The sequence below is a fragment of the Manacus candei genome, unplaced genomic scaffold (genome assembly GCF_025592945.1).
Source record: "Manacus candei isolate 608988 ecotype Guabito, Panama unplaced genomic scaffold, ASM2559294v1 h1tg000097l, whole genome shotgun sequence".
NCBI classification, from domain to species: domain Eukaryota; kingdom Metazoa; phylum Chordata; class Aves; order Passeriformes; family Pipridae; genus Manacus; species Manacus candei.
This window is the reverse complement of record NW_026138145.1, coordinates 525,770-540,061: the sequence shown is the minus strand read 5'-3', so window position 1 is coordinate 540,061 and position 14,292 is coordinate 525,770. Positions and strand designations below refer to the sequence as shown.

The 14,292-nt window shown below is 43.0% G+C and overlaps 1 protein-coding gene across 4 annotated transcripts in view; it reads left to right on the top strand.

The window, feature by feature from the left end:
- Positions 1 to 3,516: 3,516 nt before the first annotated feature.
- DLGAP5 (DLG associated protein 5) overlaps positions 3,517 to 14,292 on the top strand; it is a 228,731-nt gene continuing 217,955 nt past the window's right edge. For 2 of the 4 annotated variants that reach the window (XR_007899986.1, XM_051768793.1), the window contains exons 1-11: positions 3,518 to 3,610; positions 4,266 to 4,313; positions 5,664 to 5,913; positions 6,941 to 7,143; positions 7,606 to 7,710; positions 8,544 to 8,628; positions 10,513 to 10,617; positions 11,378 to 11,448; positions 13,086 to 13,378; positions 13,777 to 13,898; positions 13,983 to 14,103. Coding sequence is in view for 3 of the 4 variants with exons in the window: in XM_051768793.1 (XP_051624753.1) it covers positions 5,673 to 5,913; positions 6,941 to 7,143; positions 7,606 to 7,710; positions 8,544 to 8,628; positions 10,513 to 10,617; positions 11,378 to 11,448; positions 13,086 to 13,378; positions 13,777 to 13,898; positions 13,983 to 14,103 (1,346 nt within the window). In the remaining variant the exon portion in view is untranslated. Of the gene's footprint in view, positions 3,611 to 4,265; positions 4,314 to 5,663; positions 5,914 to 6,940; positions 7,144 to 7,605; positions 7,711 to 8,543; positions 8,629 to 10,512; positions 10,618 to 11,377; positions 11,449 to 13,085; positions 13,379 to 13,776; positions 13,899 to 13,982; positions 14,104 to 14,292 lie in introns of all 4 variants that reach the window. The other 2 variants (XM_051768794.1, XM_051768795.1) reach the window with 2 other exon arrangements.

Sequence of the window (14,292 nt, the reverse complement as noted above, 5' to 3'; positions counted from 1 at the left end):
AGCCCAGAGAGTGTCAGACACTTCCCAAGGACGAGTGGAAACTCCCACCTGCCAAGCAGAGAGACCTGGGAGAAGGAAACATCAAAGGAGGGATGTATTAGACTTGCTTTGCATAGCCAGTGTGTAGGTGTTTCCATCAGCTCGGGATCCTGGGCCCACACATCTGGGGTTTCAGAATCTGTCAGCACTCTTTGAAGGATCAGAGCAAGGACAACAATTCCTGTTTAACACCGTGGGTGTCAGGGTTGCATCTGATGTTTGTTATATGTGTTGATTTAGGTGGTAGAGAAATACCTAGGAAAGGGAAGACTCTCTCCAAACCCATCCAGGTGAGAGTCCAAATGTCTCTCTACCTGCTTGGACCGTGCCCTCCTCCAGGCTGAGGCATTGAGGGTTTGCTGGGTGGTTACCTCACACTCCTGGTAGAAATGGGCTGCAGCAAAAAAATAAACCTCAAAGAACAGAGCAAGAGGCTTAACTGTGTTTCCTATTTGTTGTAAGACAGGAATTTCACTTCTATTCACACTTACAATTTGTTCTGGTTTTTAAACTAGCGACCATTTCAGATGAAAAGCAGAAGTGGGGACAGCAGCCAATGCATCATAATGATTCTGCTGTTCAATCCTTGATTGAGAGGTTATCAATAAAATTTGACAGGAGGACACTCTGTGCCCTCTGCAGCATCACAGTTTGCCTACAGAGGATTTTCTTTGACTCCATGCAAGTGGCTGTGGGCTACAGCTTTATAATTCCATTTGCCTGAACTTTCACCGAAAATACATTCAGAAATGTAATTATTTCAGGGTTAAATTTGGGGATAGGTTTCCCTACACCTTCCATATTGATTTTCATTTGTGCAAGAGTGGGAAGAATCACCCTCACAAAGAACAATATCCCATGTGAAGGAATGAAGAGCAGAAAGAACAAGTTAGCAGATTGCCACATAATGATCTCCTCAGTACAAAATGTGTCTGGTAATGACAATTATATTGCCAAGGAGCAGAGAAATTCAAATTGGTTCTCAAAGCTTCGATGGCTAAAATGTGGGGATATTATCATAAAATCATCAGGTCTGTATGAGAATGGGGGGTTTAACCTTCCAGGCATGTCTAATATCTGCACAGGATAATGAGTTCATAAATTCATATCGCTTGTTTACCTCTAATTAATGCTATTATGTTTAGTCCTCTTAACACAATAAAATCAGTAGCAGTCGGGAATTTGGGTGAAAAACACCTGATTAACGTGTTTTATCTTAAAGCAACATTGCAATACTTCAAAATCTTGGCATTACCCAAACACATCGAGACCCGTGCGGTGACCTAAATATTGTCAGTGGAAGGTGTCACTGCAGCACGTTAAGGAAACCCATTCTGGCTGTCACTTACCTGGCTCAGGTAACACCTGCAAAGCTGCACAGCAAACCCTGAGCCTGCCAAGGACCTGGATCAGATACTCGGGTTGCCTGGAAGGGCACACAGATGTGTTATCGCTGATGTTGTTATTTGAGCTCGTGAGATTAAGCCCAGGCTGTACCTCAGCTTCCTAAATTCAGCATCGACATCCACGTGAGTGGAAAGTAGCAAATGTGCCAGTTTGGATGCTCAGAGGAGCAAACAAGTGAAGCTCAGCGTGAAGATGCAGGTATGCAGTAAGAAAAAAATGATTTGGGGTTGGAAGGACACTCCTAAACTTGCTTTTTCCCTAGAACTTGTGTTTCAGCACGGCTCTCATCTTGGGACTATATTGTGATATAAGGCAGAACTTCTGAATGACCTCAAATTTTACTGCCATGGGGGAAAAAGGGGAGTAACAAAAATCAACAAACATGAGGTCTGCATTGAATTGGAGTTTGGACAGTCCTTAAATCTGAGCTCCTGTAGTTCTGTTGTCTTTTGCAAGCCATTGGGAAACCTGGCAGCATTCAGTAAACTCCATGCTGATTTTTTATTATCTATAGCAAATAAATGATGGTAGGATTAGCATTGGTCAATGTCTGTGACTGTGCTGTAACCTCTGTCAGTCTGTACAGAAACAGGGGGTAACATTTCTCCAACTACTGCAGCCTGGGATGTGCAGAGACACTGACTTTCCAGTAATCACTGCCGTGGGGAAACAGCTCTGTGCTCTGACAGAATGGCCTTTAATCCATTTACTGCTGTACTAAAATCGTGTTTATAGGCAGAATTACTGATATATTTCTGTAACTCCAGGCGGAGGTCCCGCATTTTCAGGCTGTTGGAAGGGCATGGCTGTCCTCTGGCGCTGACCATCGCTCCTGCTGCTCAGCAGTTTCCCGTTTGCCAGCACTTCTTTTATCCCAACGCCGTCCACATTTTTGCAGTGCCACCAAGCGGATGGTTCCCCCGTTAGCATTTTAGTTTCACACGTTATCATTTTAAAACAAATGCAGAACTGTCCAGTAGCTGAGTGGTGATAAGCACAACCCACCCCAGCGAAGCTGCAGGGTCAGTACGATGTGGTACGGGAGGAAATAAAGGGTCTTTAATGAAAACCCTTTAAAAATGTGTTTGTGATGCTTTGAGGCCTGTGGAAACCTGTCTCTGGCTCCTCAGGAGGCAGCACAGCACGGTCACTGAGGTGTGGACATGGACCTTCTGGGCTCCTCAGTGCAAGAAAGACGTGGAACTCCTGGAGCAGGACCAGGGGAGGGCAATGAGGATGATTAAAGGACTGGAGCCTCTCTTAGGAGGAAAGGCTGAGGGAGCTGGGCCTGTTCAGCCTTGAGATGATTGAGAGGGGACCTCATCAACAAGTATAAATATCTAAAGAAGGGGTGCCAGAAGATGGACCAGGCTCCGCTCTGTGGTGCCAAGTAATAAAAGAGGCAATGGGCAGAACCTGATGCACTGGAAGTTATACCTGAATATGAGGAAAAACTTTATCGTGTGGGTGACCAAGCACTGAACACACTGCCCAGAGGGTGTGGAGTCTCCCCCACTGGAGATATTCAAGAACCGTTTGGACATAACCCCGTGCCATGTGCTCTGGGATGACCCTGCTTGGGCAGGGAGGGGGGGACCAGACGACCCACTGTGGTCCCTTCCAGCCTCACCCGGTCTGTGATTCTGTGGGTGACGGGAAGGCAGCACGAGGTCTGGGGGCTCATCACACCGTCCCTGGGTCGCGGTGGGGAGTGAGGGCTCCGTGACCCGGACCACCGCCAGGTGACCCCTGGGGCCAAGTAATCCCCGTAGCCAGGTAACCCCCGGGTATAGGGAACCACCAAGGCACAGGGAACCCGCCAAACCAGCTGCACCCGCCGCCATCTTGGCGTGCCCCCTCCCTGCACCGGGCGGGGCCTCAAGGCCAGGCCTCGCCCCCGCGCGCTTAGCGTCTTCACCTCCCTCACCCCGCCAGCCAATGAGCGGCAAGTGAGGGCGGGAAAACGCTGGGAGCAGCCAATGAAAATTAAACGGCACCCATCGGGGGGCCAATAAGCGTCCCGCTTCGGGATTTGGGTGCTGCCCATCAACGGCCGATTGGAGGTCGCGGGCGGGCGGGCGGGCCGGGAGTGGCCAATGAGCGTTGGCGGGTGAGATTTGAAAGCGAGGCGGGGCGGCGCGCGCAGGGTGTGAGGGCCGTGCAGGTAATGGAGGGGACGGGGCGGGGCGGGACGGGACGGGGGGGGGCGGAATCCGAGGGGTCTCGGGGGGATTTGGGGGCCCTAAAAGGACTTTAAGGCCCTGGGAATGGGCTTCTTGACGGGCCCCGCGGCGGGGGGGTGGTCGTGCCTGAGGAGGGGGCTGTGGTGGCGGTGCCTCCCCGGTGAGCTGGGCTGGGAACGCCCTGGGGCGCTGAGGGGACAGTCCTGTTGGCGATCCCTCACAGCGGGGTCTGAGAGTGCCCGGTAACCCGTCCCGACCCCCGGGGTCCGTCCGGAAACTGCTGAGTCCAGGCCTTATTCAGCGTTAAACTTACTGCGATTAAACATAGCGGTGTTTGCTCTGCCTGCTCTGATTTCTCGCTGTTCGCGCTAAAAGTGCAAACTGAGCACCTAAATGTTTTTATATCTATTATTACTATCCAGTTATTATTGCCCTTTAGTTCTTGTGGTGTTGCTGGTCAAAAGCAGCTCTTTTCCCTCGCTTTTATTTTTAAAAATAAATTTTCAGCTTTAGTGTTCGGTAGTTATACGTTAGTCACTCACAAATCTTTTGTTTAAGCCTTCTGTCCCATTCCTGATAACGGTCTTTATTTGAATTTATGCCAATTTAAATCCCAACTAATCTTCTAGGCTCCAGTTTGGGCGAGGTACCACACAGGAACAGTGACCTGGAGAGAAGAGACAGGTATGTTTGTTCTAAATACAACTGAGATATTGAGCATGTCGTACATTTTCAATGAGAGATCATTGGTAACTTCCTGCATTGCTTTTTACTGACCTGAGAAGTGAGTTGGGAATACCTTTGTGGGAAGCTTTCTCTGTGTCTCTGCTTATATTATATTTGCCTTCTTCAAGTTTTGGTTTAATTTCTGTGCAGGATTTCTTACTGAGGTGTAGATCAGTTGTTCATGATGGACTTCAAGAAATACCTGTTGTCAAGGCTGATCTTTTCAGTCCAGTTCACTGATCACTCCTTTAGTTTAATCAGAGCTTGCTGTCTTGAAATGAAGGACCTCAGTAAATGACCAATTTATCAATAAATTAGTAACTGTTGGGTATTTAGATTAGCTCTATCACCCTGCTTACTGTAGAGCTGGAAGTGGTGGAAGATGAGATGTCTGAAAGACCCTGCTTGAGGTGGAAAACCCTCAACGAGACAGGGTTCAGTGGGATGCAGGGGATGATAGAATCCCAGAACGGTTTGGGTTGGAAGGGACCTTAAAGCCCATCCAGTTCCAAGCCCCTCCCATGGGCAGGGACATCTCCCACTATCCCAGGTTGCTCCAAGCCCCATCCAGCCTCGCCTGGAACAATTCCAGGGATTGGGCAGCCACAGATTCTCTGGGAAACCCATGTCAGGGCCTCTCCACCCTCAGAGCAAACATTTTTTTTCCTATTATCCCATATAACCCTGCCTTCTCCCTTATCCAAAGCCCCTCTCCAGCTCTCCTGCAGCCCCTTTAGGTACTATTAGCACAGCATGTACAAACCAACTGACATTTGCCTTAAGTCTCCCTCAGGTTAAAAAAGTGGGGAGAAATCCTGCTTGAAATAACCACTATTGTATTGCAGTTGCATCCTGGAAACTCAGCTGGGGAATGGTGCCAAGTACTCTGATGCAGGAGAAAAATTCCTTGCCATCAGATAGGGTGTAATCCAAATGCTCAGTGGCAACTTCCAACTTGCTTCCAAGTATTGTCCTACAGCCTTGTCGTGGTCATCTTCTCCCTCACCTCCTTAACGTGGAAAACAGCTGTGGTGAGAACAGACCTGCTGGCCAATCCCAGGCAGGGCTGCAGTGTCCCCTCCTAATTTTGTGCCAGGCTTGTTGACCACTCAACAACCGAAGTAGCCCCTGGAATTAATAAAATAACGAGAAATTACCGAAAGGGTCACTGCTGAAATTATAATCTGAGTGTGTTTTTCTGGTACACGTACAGAAACAAAGAACTTGGGGCTTTGCTTGTAGTGTTAAAACTTTTATGAAAAAGAAAACGTGACAGTTTTTCCCTAATAACTGTGATCTTTCTCTCAGGTCCTCAGGATGGCTGCCACCTCCCAGTTTGCCAGTCGATACAAGAAGGATTTGAGCACGGAAGCCCTGAGAGCCAAAGTTGCCCGCAGGAGATCGACCCTTCAGAAGGAGAACAGGCACAAGCAGTTTGAGAAGGGTCGGCAGTTCGGGCTGGCAGACCTCAATGTTCAGCCCTCCAAAGAGAAGGGAATTGCTGAACTCAAGGAAACAAGGGAAACATGCTCCCAAGAGAGCAGCAACATAAAACAAAGTAAAGGCTCGTTATAGACCTTTGTTAAAAATGTCTTTAAGTTGATTTAATAACATTATCAAATGGACCTAGTTGCAGTCAACATTTTAATTTGAAGAAAAGGTTTAAGATTTAAAACCCCGTGACTACCACTCCTTCTAACTGTTAAAATCAAGAAAATAAAATCTTGATACAGGTGTATGCTCTGGTGGTGTGAGTGAGGTTTTGCTCTGATTTGGCTGGAGCAGCTAAAGGAAAAATGCATTTTGCTATTAATACTCAGTGGGAAGTCTCTTAATGATTGCTTTGTCCTTCAAGATGTGAAAAGCTCTGACCTAAAATCTCATCTAATGTACAACTGGTGTCTGTCATGTCCTTGAACTGTGCTTAGAAATGGGCAATTGTACATTATAATTATATATACAGTTACTAATGGGTAAATGCATAGCATAATTTTTTTATTTTAAAAATTGCTAGGTTTTGACAACTCATCTTTCCCCTCAGAAAATCGGGCCTGCATATATACTGAATTTTGCCTCCCTGGCTCTCCTGAATGCTTGTGTTCTAAGAAATTAGGTTAATCTTTAAAAAAGTTAACAGAGTTCTTTAAAAATATTTTTACCTTCGATATTTTGATAGCAGAAGATTATTGGGGGATAGTCCCTTATTGGTAGATAAGTGCAGTTTGTATTTAATAATATCAAGTATGAAATTTAATAAATTTATCTTTATTATCTTTAATAAATTTCAGCTTTAAGTGGATATCAATTTTCAGGTAGGCGTAAAATTCAAGTTTGGCATCATCTTAAGGTTTTAATATTTCATATAGTTTCTGCCTCATTTATTCTCAGCAAGAGGCAGACTTCAGTATCCAAAGCTGACCTAAAGTTCAAAAAATTCGGAGATTCCAGACAGTTTTCTGCTCTTTGACTTAAGATGTTCCTCTTCCAGTTTGGAAAAATTTACTGCAGGTTCCTGACTTGCTTACTGTTGGCTCAAAAACACCTTCATGGTTTTAAAGCACATCTGTCTTCCCTCTTTGCTCCAGAACAACCTGTAAGTGCAGCCACCAAGAGGATGAACGAGCGCAGGGAGATGCTCCAGCGCTACAAAGAACAGAAGGAGCTTCGCAAGCTGGTGGAGCAGAGGGAGAAAGCCAAGAAGGGAGTGTTCAAAGTTGGGTTGTACAAACCAGCTGCACCTGGGTTTCTTGCCCTTGCACCCGAGGATCCAGCAAAGCCAAAAGAGAAGGTGAGAAGAGTAATATTTAATATTTGAGTTAATTACATCTGTAAATTCTACTATAATTTCTGCTCGTGTACAAAATCTGTGGGCTATTCCAAATAAACAGTTTATTTTGGAAAATGCTTTGCTGATATTTCTGTTATGAGAAGGGACAATGAAGGAGTCGTTTGGCTCATTTTTTTAAAACAAACCCGGAAATACTAGCAATATGTGGATTTTTGTATTTATGACTCTGTTCAGTTCAAAAACTGGAATGATTCATCCACAAATGAAACAACTGATTTATTTTAGAACTAGTAACTTGCTCCTCTCTAGTCCACCTGACTTTGAAAGTTTTTCAGGTTACACACTTTGACCCATTTTGCATGGACATATTGTTTTTTCCACGTTTATGCCTCTTGCTCACTCTCACAGTGATGAGAGGGGAAAGGAGTATATTAACCCTTGTTTCCCTGGGGATGTTTCCAGGCAGCTCCTGCTTTCTCTGGAAGGATGACACGATCAAGGGCCAAGATCCAAGAAGGAAAATCTCTGATACCAACCCTGATACCAACAGCACCTAAATCCTCTACGGTTTGATTTTTTTATATATGTATATATAAACCTCAGTGAATAAATTCAGAGAGAAGGATGCCATTTCAGACCATAACTCAGGGTTGTATCTTTACAAGTTCTGGATCAGTTTTTCAGTCAAATTTTTCAAGATACTGTAGCCAGCAAGGACTGCAAATGTGTAGAGGTGGTGGTGAGACTGAAGTTACAGACTTCGGGTTTGGCTTGGGGAACCCAGTGCAATCCCCCTTGAATGCACAAACTGTCACAAACACAGATTGTAAGAATCAGTTAATTCTTCACACATGCCAGCACTAAAGTAATTTTTATTTTTACTGTGAAGCATGGCAGTCCCTTGTGCTATTAATTTTATAAAAAAAGTAGGTTCTGGCGAGGAATTTCACCAGCAGGAATCTGTAAAAGAAGCTGCATTTTGAATCTTACTTTACAAAACTTCAGTGTATTTGAAGGAATTCCAGTCATAACTTTACAAAGGGACAACTGAGTTAATATTGATTTATTTTTTTTTTTTAAATTGATTTTTGAAACACAGTGTGTACTGAGATGTGGCAGTAATTGGCACCTCATCTCATAATAAATATTTTAAATATTTTTCTTCATTCTTTTTCTGACAATTTCTTAACTAGTTGGATAATGGATGTTAACACATGTCTAAACCAACCTGGTTTAGTTATCAATAGCGTCTCTTTGCCTTTTAAAGCCCTCTGTGCCAAATTATTTGACTTTCTGTTTTACTGTGAGCTAGAATAGAGAGATGAGGAAGGAAATTGGGCTGCTGAATTTCTGGAAATCTGATATTTCATGAAGGAATGCTGTTTTTTTTTTCCCTGTAGGTCAGTGCCCACGGGCAGAGCGCGCGCCCCGCACAAGCAGGACGTAAACAGATGGGCACAGCCAAAGGGGCTGAGAAAGAGAAAGGTGTGGAAGTAGCATGATCCCTACATCTGAGCCTGTGAAAGGATGCTGCTGGTTTGCTTTTGGGTGTAGGAAATGAGGAGTTTTCGAGAATGGCCATTCCTACCAGCTGTGACAAGCTAACAGATCATCCAGGGATCTCATGGGCTTGTTGCCTCCATAGGCTGGGGGAAATGGAATGCAGGGTACTGGCATTCCTGGTTATGATTATTCACCCCAGGAGAGGGAAAAGAAACAGGTCAGTGGGCAGGATTGCATGACTGCCAGCTGCCTTAGCTCCTGGAGCTGTGCAGAGCTTTCTGTTTGCCTCTGAGAGGAATATCACAGGTAGCAACTGCTGCTGTCACAGAAGAGCAAGAGACTTCATCTGGAAAGATGAAAAGCAGCTGACATAAGGAAAGCACTATTTTTCCTTGGTATTGTGGATAGCCTGAAAAATAGCTGTTTGTATGAGCTGTAAATATTTTCACTAAGGTCTGTCTTCTGTCTGTACTGAAGACAGATGCATCTGTACAGTGATGTCAGATCTCTCAGTGAAAATACTTGTGTAATTCAGCATTGGAAAAGGTTTGGAAAAGGACAGCCTGCTGGTAAAGCACATCAGCATAAGATGTTGGAGCCTGGAGCCCAAACTGCTGGTGCACACCAGGGCAACTGAGTGAATGTGTGATTGTCTTCTTCAAAAAATGACAAGTACAATCTTACATTTTTGTATTTTGAAACAGTCCTTTCGGTTTCTGTCACTTTCTGTGTGACAATTAAATATATTTCTTAAAGAAAGAACAGCTAAAAAAATCCATGCCACCTTTAGGGGAGTAGCTTTGATTAGAAATTCTTCCTCACAGCCCAGTGATGTCTGTGCCTTAAGTAGATACAGCCAAGTCATGTGAAATATTGATGTTAATGCAAGACATTCACTAATTCAGAGTGAAATGACTTTCACATCATTAATCAAATTAAGTCAGCAAGCAGCAGACCTTTATTTAAATAAATTTCAGTAGTGCCTTCAGTGAACACTGAAAAGATCTATTATCACTGTTTGTTATAACAGTTAAAATGTTTAAATTTGGAAAAATTGTCATCCACTAGAATTGATTATTCCTTTTGTGCTGAATCAAGGACATGCAATATATGTATTTAACGAGGTGATCTTTAATGTCCCTTCCAACTCAAACCATTCTGTGATTCTATGAAACACCAGTATAAAAACATTTGTGAAGTGAATGTTTGATAAATCAAATGTTATAATTATTTATCTAGTAATTTTTTTCCCCAACTTGTCATTTTAGCTTCTACAGAATGGCAGCTGGACATTAAAGACACAAATAACAGTAACCAAGTAGGGCTACTGGATTTCAGGCAGATGCAGAAAGGCAGAGTATGGAATAAAGAGCCCCCATGAAATTTTTCTGTGCAGGAAAATGCTGTCATTTTTAAAGGCTATTAAAAACAGTACTAAAACACAAAGATGAAAATTGTTAAGATGGGTAATATGGTGCATGAACTTCTCATATTTTATAAAGTATTTCAGAGGCAATTAGTCTTAAGAATACTTTGTTAACTTACATTAAATTCTGACTTTGGAAATGTGTCCTATAATAGCCAGGGCATCACTTTGTTGCACTGATGGTTTGCTTAAGCTTCCATCTGTGCAAATAACCATGGCAAAGTTATTGTTCTAGAAAGCTTCATCTGTACAACAGGGATGGCACTGACTCTGATTGCAGGGAACGTGGAGAAGGACAAAAACCCCCAGCCCTGCTCATTCTGGCAAACCAATGCAACTGATAATTGCTTGTGCACTTTTCTGATTTCTTCTAAATTTGAACTTTCAGTTATTACTTGAGTGCAGCTTCCTGAAATCTCTGGAATTATTGTCTCTTGCAGTGTTGCAGACTGCAGCCCAGCCAGCCTCAAATGTGAGGATCACCAGAGCAGCTGCCTCTGCAGCCAGGCAGGTGCTCAAACCAACAGCTACTGCTGCTACTGCAGGTAAGTGAGGCAGTGAGTTGTGTGGCTCAGCTGTACTTAGGCTGTGCCTAAATCATGCCAAATTGTCATGTAAGAAAAGGACTGAACAGTCTATCACTTAGACTCTCATCTGGAACTCTCTTCCAATATTTAAACCAAGATGTTGAAACCAGCATTGGACAGTTTCCCATAAAATCCATCACTGTGGAGCATCAGTGTCCACATGGTAATTACAGACCCACTGAACAAAGCCAGAACTGGTCAAGATTTGCCACTTTGGTGTATTGCTGTTTATGGACAAATGATTATTAAATGTGGGATCAGGAACAGATACCTCTGGGTGAGATGAGAGCCTTTGTTCCTCAGGTCAGGAATTGCTCTTTGTCCATGTTTGCCTGTTTACTAGAATTTAATTCATCAACAGAAATCCATATAGAAATTAAAAATCTGAGCTTGAATTGGCCTGACATTCTCTCTTCAACCTTTGAGGAAATAAAGTGACTTTTATATTTAGTATATGACAACATCTAAAGACTAATGACTTAATAAATCTGTTTGCCTTTCTTGATGATGCATCTCTTACTAGACTATTAAATCCTGGGCCAGGTTTTCTTTTGAATGAACTTTTGCAATGTTCTTTCTTCCCTCCAGCCACCTCCCACTTAAGAAGAAAAGCAATCCCTCCCTGTCTTTAGCAGTTGGATTTTTATGGCAGTCTTTTGGTGGAAGATTTACCTTAATCAGGTGCCTTTTTGACCTCTGGGAGTTTCTCTTGTTCTAGGTAACCAGTCACAGAGAAAGACAACAAATGTAGGGAAGCAGAAGCAAGCTGTCAGACCTGATACCACGAAGGTAGGTTGTTTAATATCTGAAATGGAAAAGCAGTAAAACTGATTTAAGAGCCAATAACAGTCAGTGTCACTGTAGCTGAAATAAATGTTCAAGCATAGACGTAATAAATTCACTAATAAGCTAGATTTTGGGAAGAAGCTGTATGTATTTATACTGCCATATTTTGAAAATTAAGCTCAAATTTAGTGCTTATATAGAATTATAGAATACCATGGGTTGGGAGGGACCCACAGGGATCATCAAAGTCCACCTCCTGGTCCTGCACAGCACAGTGTTAAGAATCCCACCATGTACATGGATGTGATTGATGAATGACTTGACTACTAATCAAGATCTGCACAATGATTTAAAATAGACAAGAAGTTCTTACATGGCATATCTCACATTCGATGTTTTAACTAGTAAATAAAAAAAAAAGACTCTCTTGCTGATTTAATCAAGCAGTTGTGAATTTTGTGCAGTTGATTCCTTTTTGAAGCATGCCTTGAATCCTTTCCATCTTGGGTAACAATCTGAGACTCTAGAAGCTAAGAGATAAACACATTTTTAGGTTTTGAACCACCAAAAAATAAAGCTGAAATGCTACTCTCTGCAAGGCAGACAAGATTTATAACTCAAGGCAGTCATTGTGGTTCATGGTGTCATCACTATGACAATGTTTCTGCCTCTATCAATGATTTTTCTCCTTCCTTGCACTCCACTGTTCCCTCTCACACATCCCATCTCTGTTCCTGTTTCCATAACTGCACCTGTGTGTGCTCTAGTGTTCTCTTGAAATTGTGCAATCACACACAAACAGGAGGTAAGAGCACTCATCTCTTCCTTAGACAAGTACCTCTTCCCAGGCAGGAGTCCCTGCCACTTGATAAACTTGCTGTAACCACAAAGTCATCTCCTTTGAAAAAGTGTGTTCAAAGCAGAATTCAAGGTTTAAATTCCTACCAGGGGTCACTGAAGTAAAACAAGACTTTCAATGGATTGAAGATGCCTGTTTTCTTCAAAAACAGCCGAAGTTCTTTTGGCTGGTTTGGGCTACCAGTCTCTCAATTGGGTATCTCAGAAGTGTGTTCTGTGTGACTGTCTGTCCACACATCTCATAAGAATGTGGATTCAACTTACTGTTTAATTTTTTTCTCCTCTACTGACATTCTGTGGTCCCAACTGCACTTGTCTTGGGCTGCATTCCTCAGCTATCAGCCTATTTCAGCTTGTTTTTCAGCCTTTGGATTGCAGGATGTGAGTAAACTGTGATTATTCAACAGGCTAGTTGGATTTGGAGCCAGTAATTCTCCTCTTGAGGAGTTTATCACCTTAAAGCATTTTTTCTAGCAGTGGGAGCAAGCATTTGCTAATTGTAATTATTGTTTTGGTAGGTGAGGTTGTTCTGCTTTAGCCCCTTGAGTGGATTGTTGCATTCTTTGTAGAGAAGTGCTGCTCCTGTCTCTAGAATGATTTGCAGGTGTCAAAAATGTTGGTAAATCTTCACTTCTGTAGAGGTGTGCTGTTGTAGAAGGTGACCTACCTGAAACTGTTCCCTTCCTGATGGCTTTCAGACAGTCATGTTATAATTCATGTTATAATTTCCTGTAGCAAACGATTGATGTGATAATTTGATTTGTCTATTTATGCTGTTACAGGTAATTCCTTCTAAACTTGAAGTGGAGAAAAATGCTCAAGTGGATCCAGGGGCAGAAGGTCCTGCAGCTGATTCCAAACATTCAACACCAGTAGAGCTGGAGCAAGAACAAACCTCAGTGGAAAACAACAATTCTGCTCCAGGGAGACCCAAAACGTGCTCTTTTGCACCCGGGAACTTTGTGTTTCAGCCACCGAGCGAATTAGCAAACTACAAAGTTAAACCCATGACTCCTTCAAGTGCAAAGGCTTTTCTGACACCCACTGCTTTCTGGAATTTCTCAAAATCTCCAGTGTAAGATTTTTTTTTTTTCTTCCTAAGGGGCCTAAAATGCAAGTGAACCTCTCTGTGTGTTGACACAAGAAAAGATTTGTGTGAGATTCACCGTGGAACAAGCTGTTGTGGGGTTGTAGCACCTGATCATCATGGTTGGTCTCACTGATTAAATGTGGACTTAATACAGCAGCAAATATGGACATAATCCTTAATTCTGTCCATACTTTAGAAGCAGCTATCGGGGCCTCTGCCCTATATCCCTCTGCACAGATTTATTAATTTTAATAAGATTTGCTTGAGTTCTCTAGTGTTGGGTGGAGGATTGCCTTCTAAACTGCATTTCGGTGGATTTGGCCATATTTGATACGAGCTTCTCAACGTGTCTTAGCTCTAAATGTACTTTTGTTTCTTTGCAGCAAAAAAAATGAAAAATCCAGTGAAACTAAAGTACAAAATCCTAATTTAAGAAGTCGAATTCTACCTTCTGTTAGAGGCATTCAAGAAAAGCAAATGACCACAAGTTCGGAAGAAGAAGAAGGTAGGGAAGCTCACGCTTAGTTTTTTTGTTCCAATGTTTTTAATTATCACTGGATTCTGAATAAGTTCCTTCCTTATTTTTCAGCAGGTGAATCAGATGAGAAAACTTCCACTCAGAGATCAAATGAAACAACTCCTGTCTCAACAGCACTTGGAGGGAAGTCAGATGATACAGGAGAGCAAGAGCACGATGTGCCCTATTTCAGGTTTGGGTTCACTTGTTTCACTTCCCTGATGTCCATTTGATGGTCCTTAACATGAGTAAGGAGACAGCTTGTAAAGATCAGCTTAATTTAGTGGTGGTGGGTGTCTGTCAGCAGTGACCTGAGCAGGCACACCTTCCTGTCTTCCCTTTTGTACTGTTAGTGCAAGGAAAGAATAGAAAATTCTGGAGA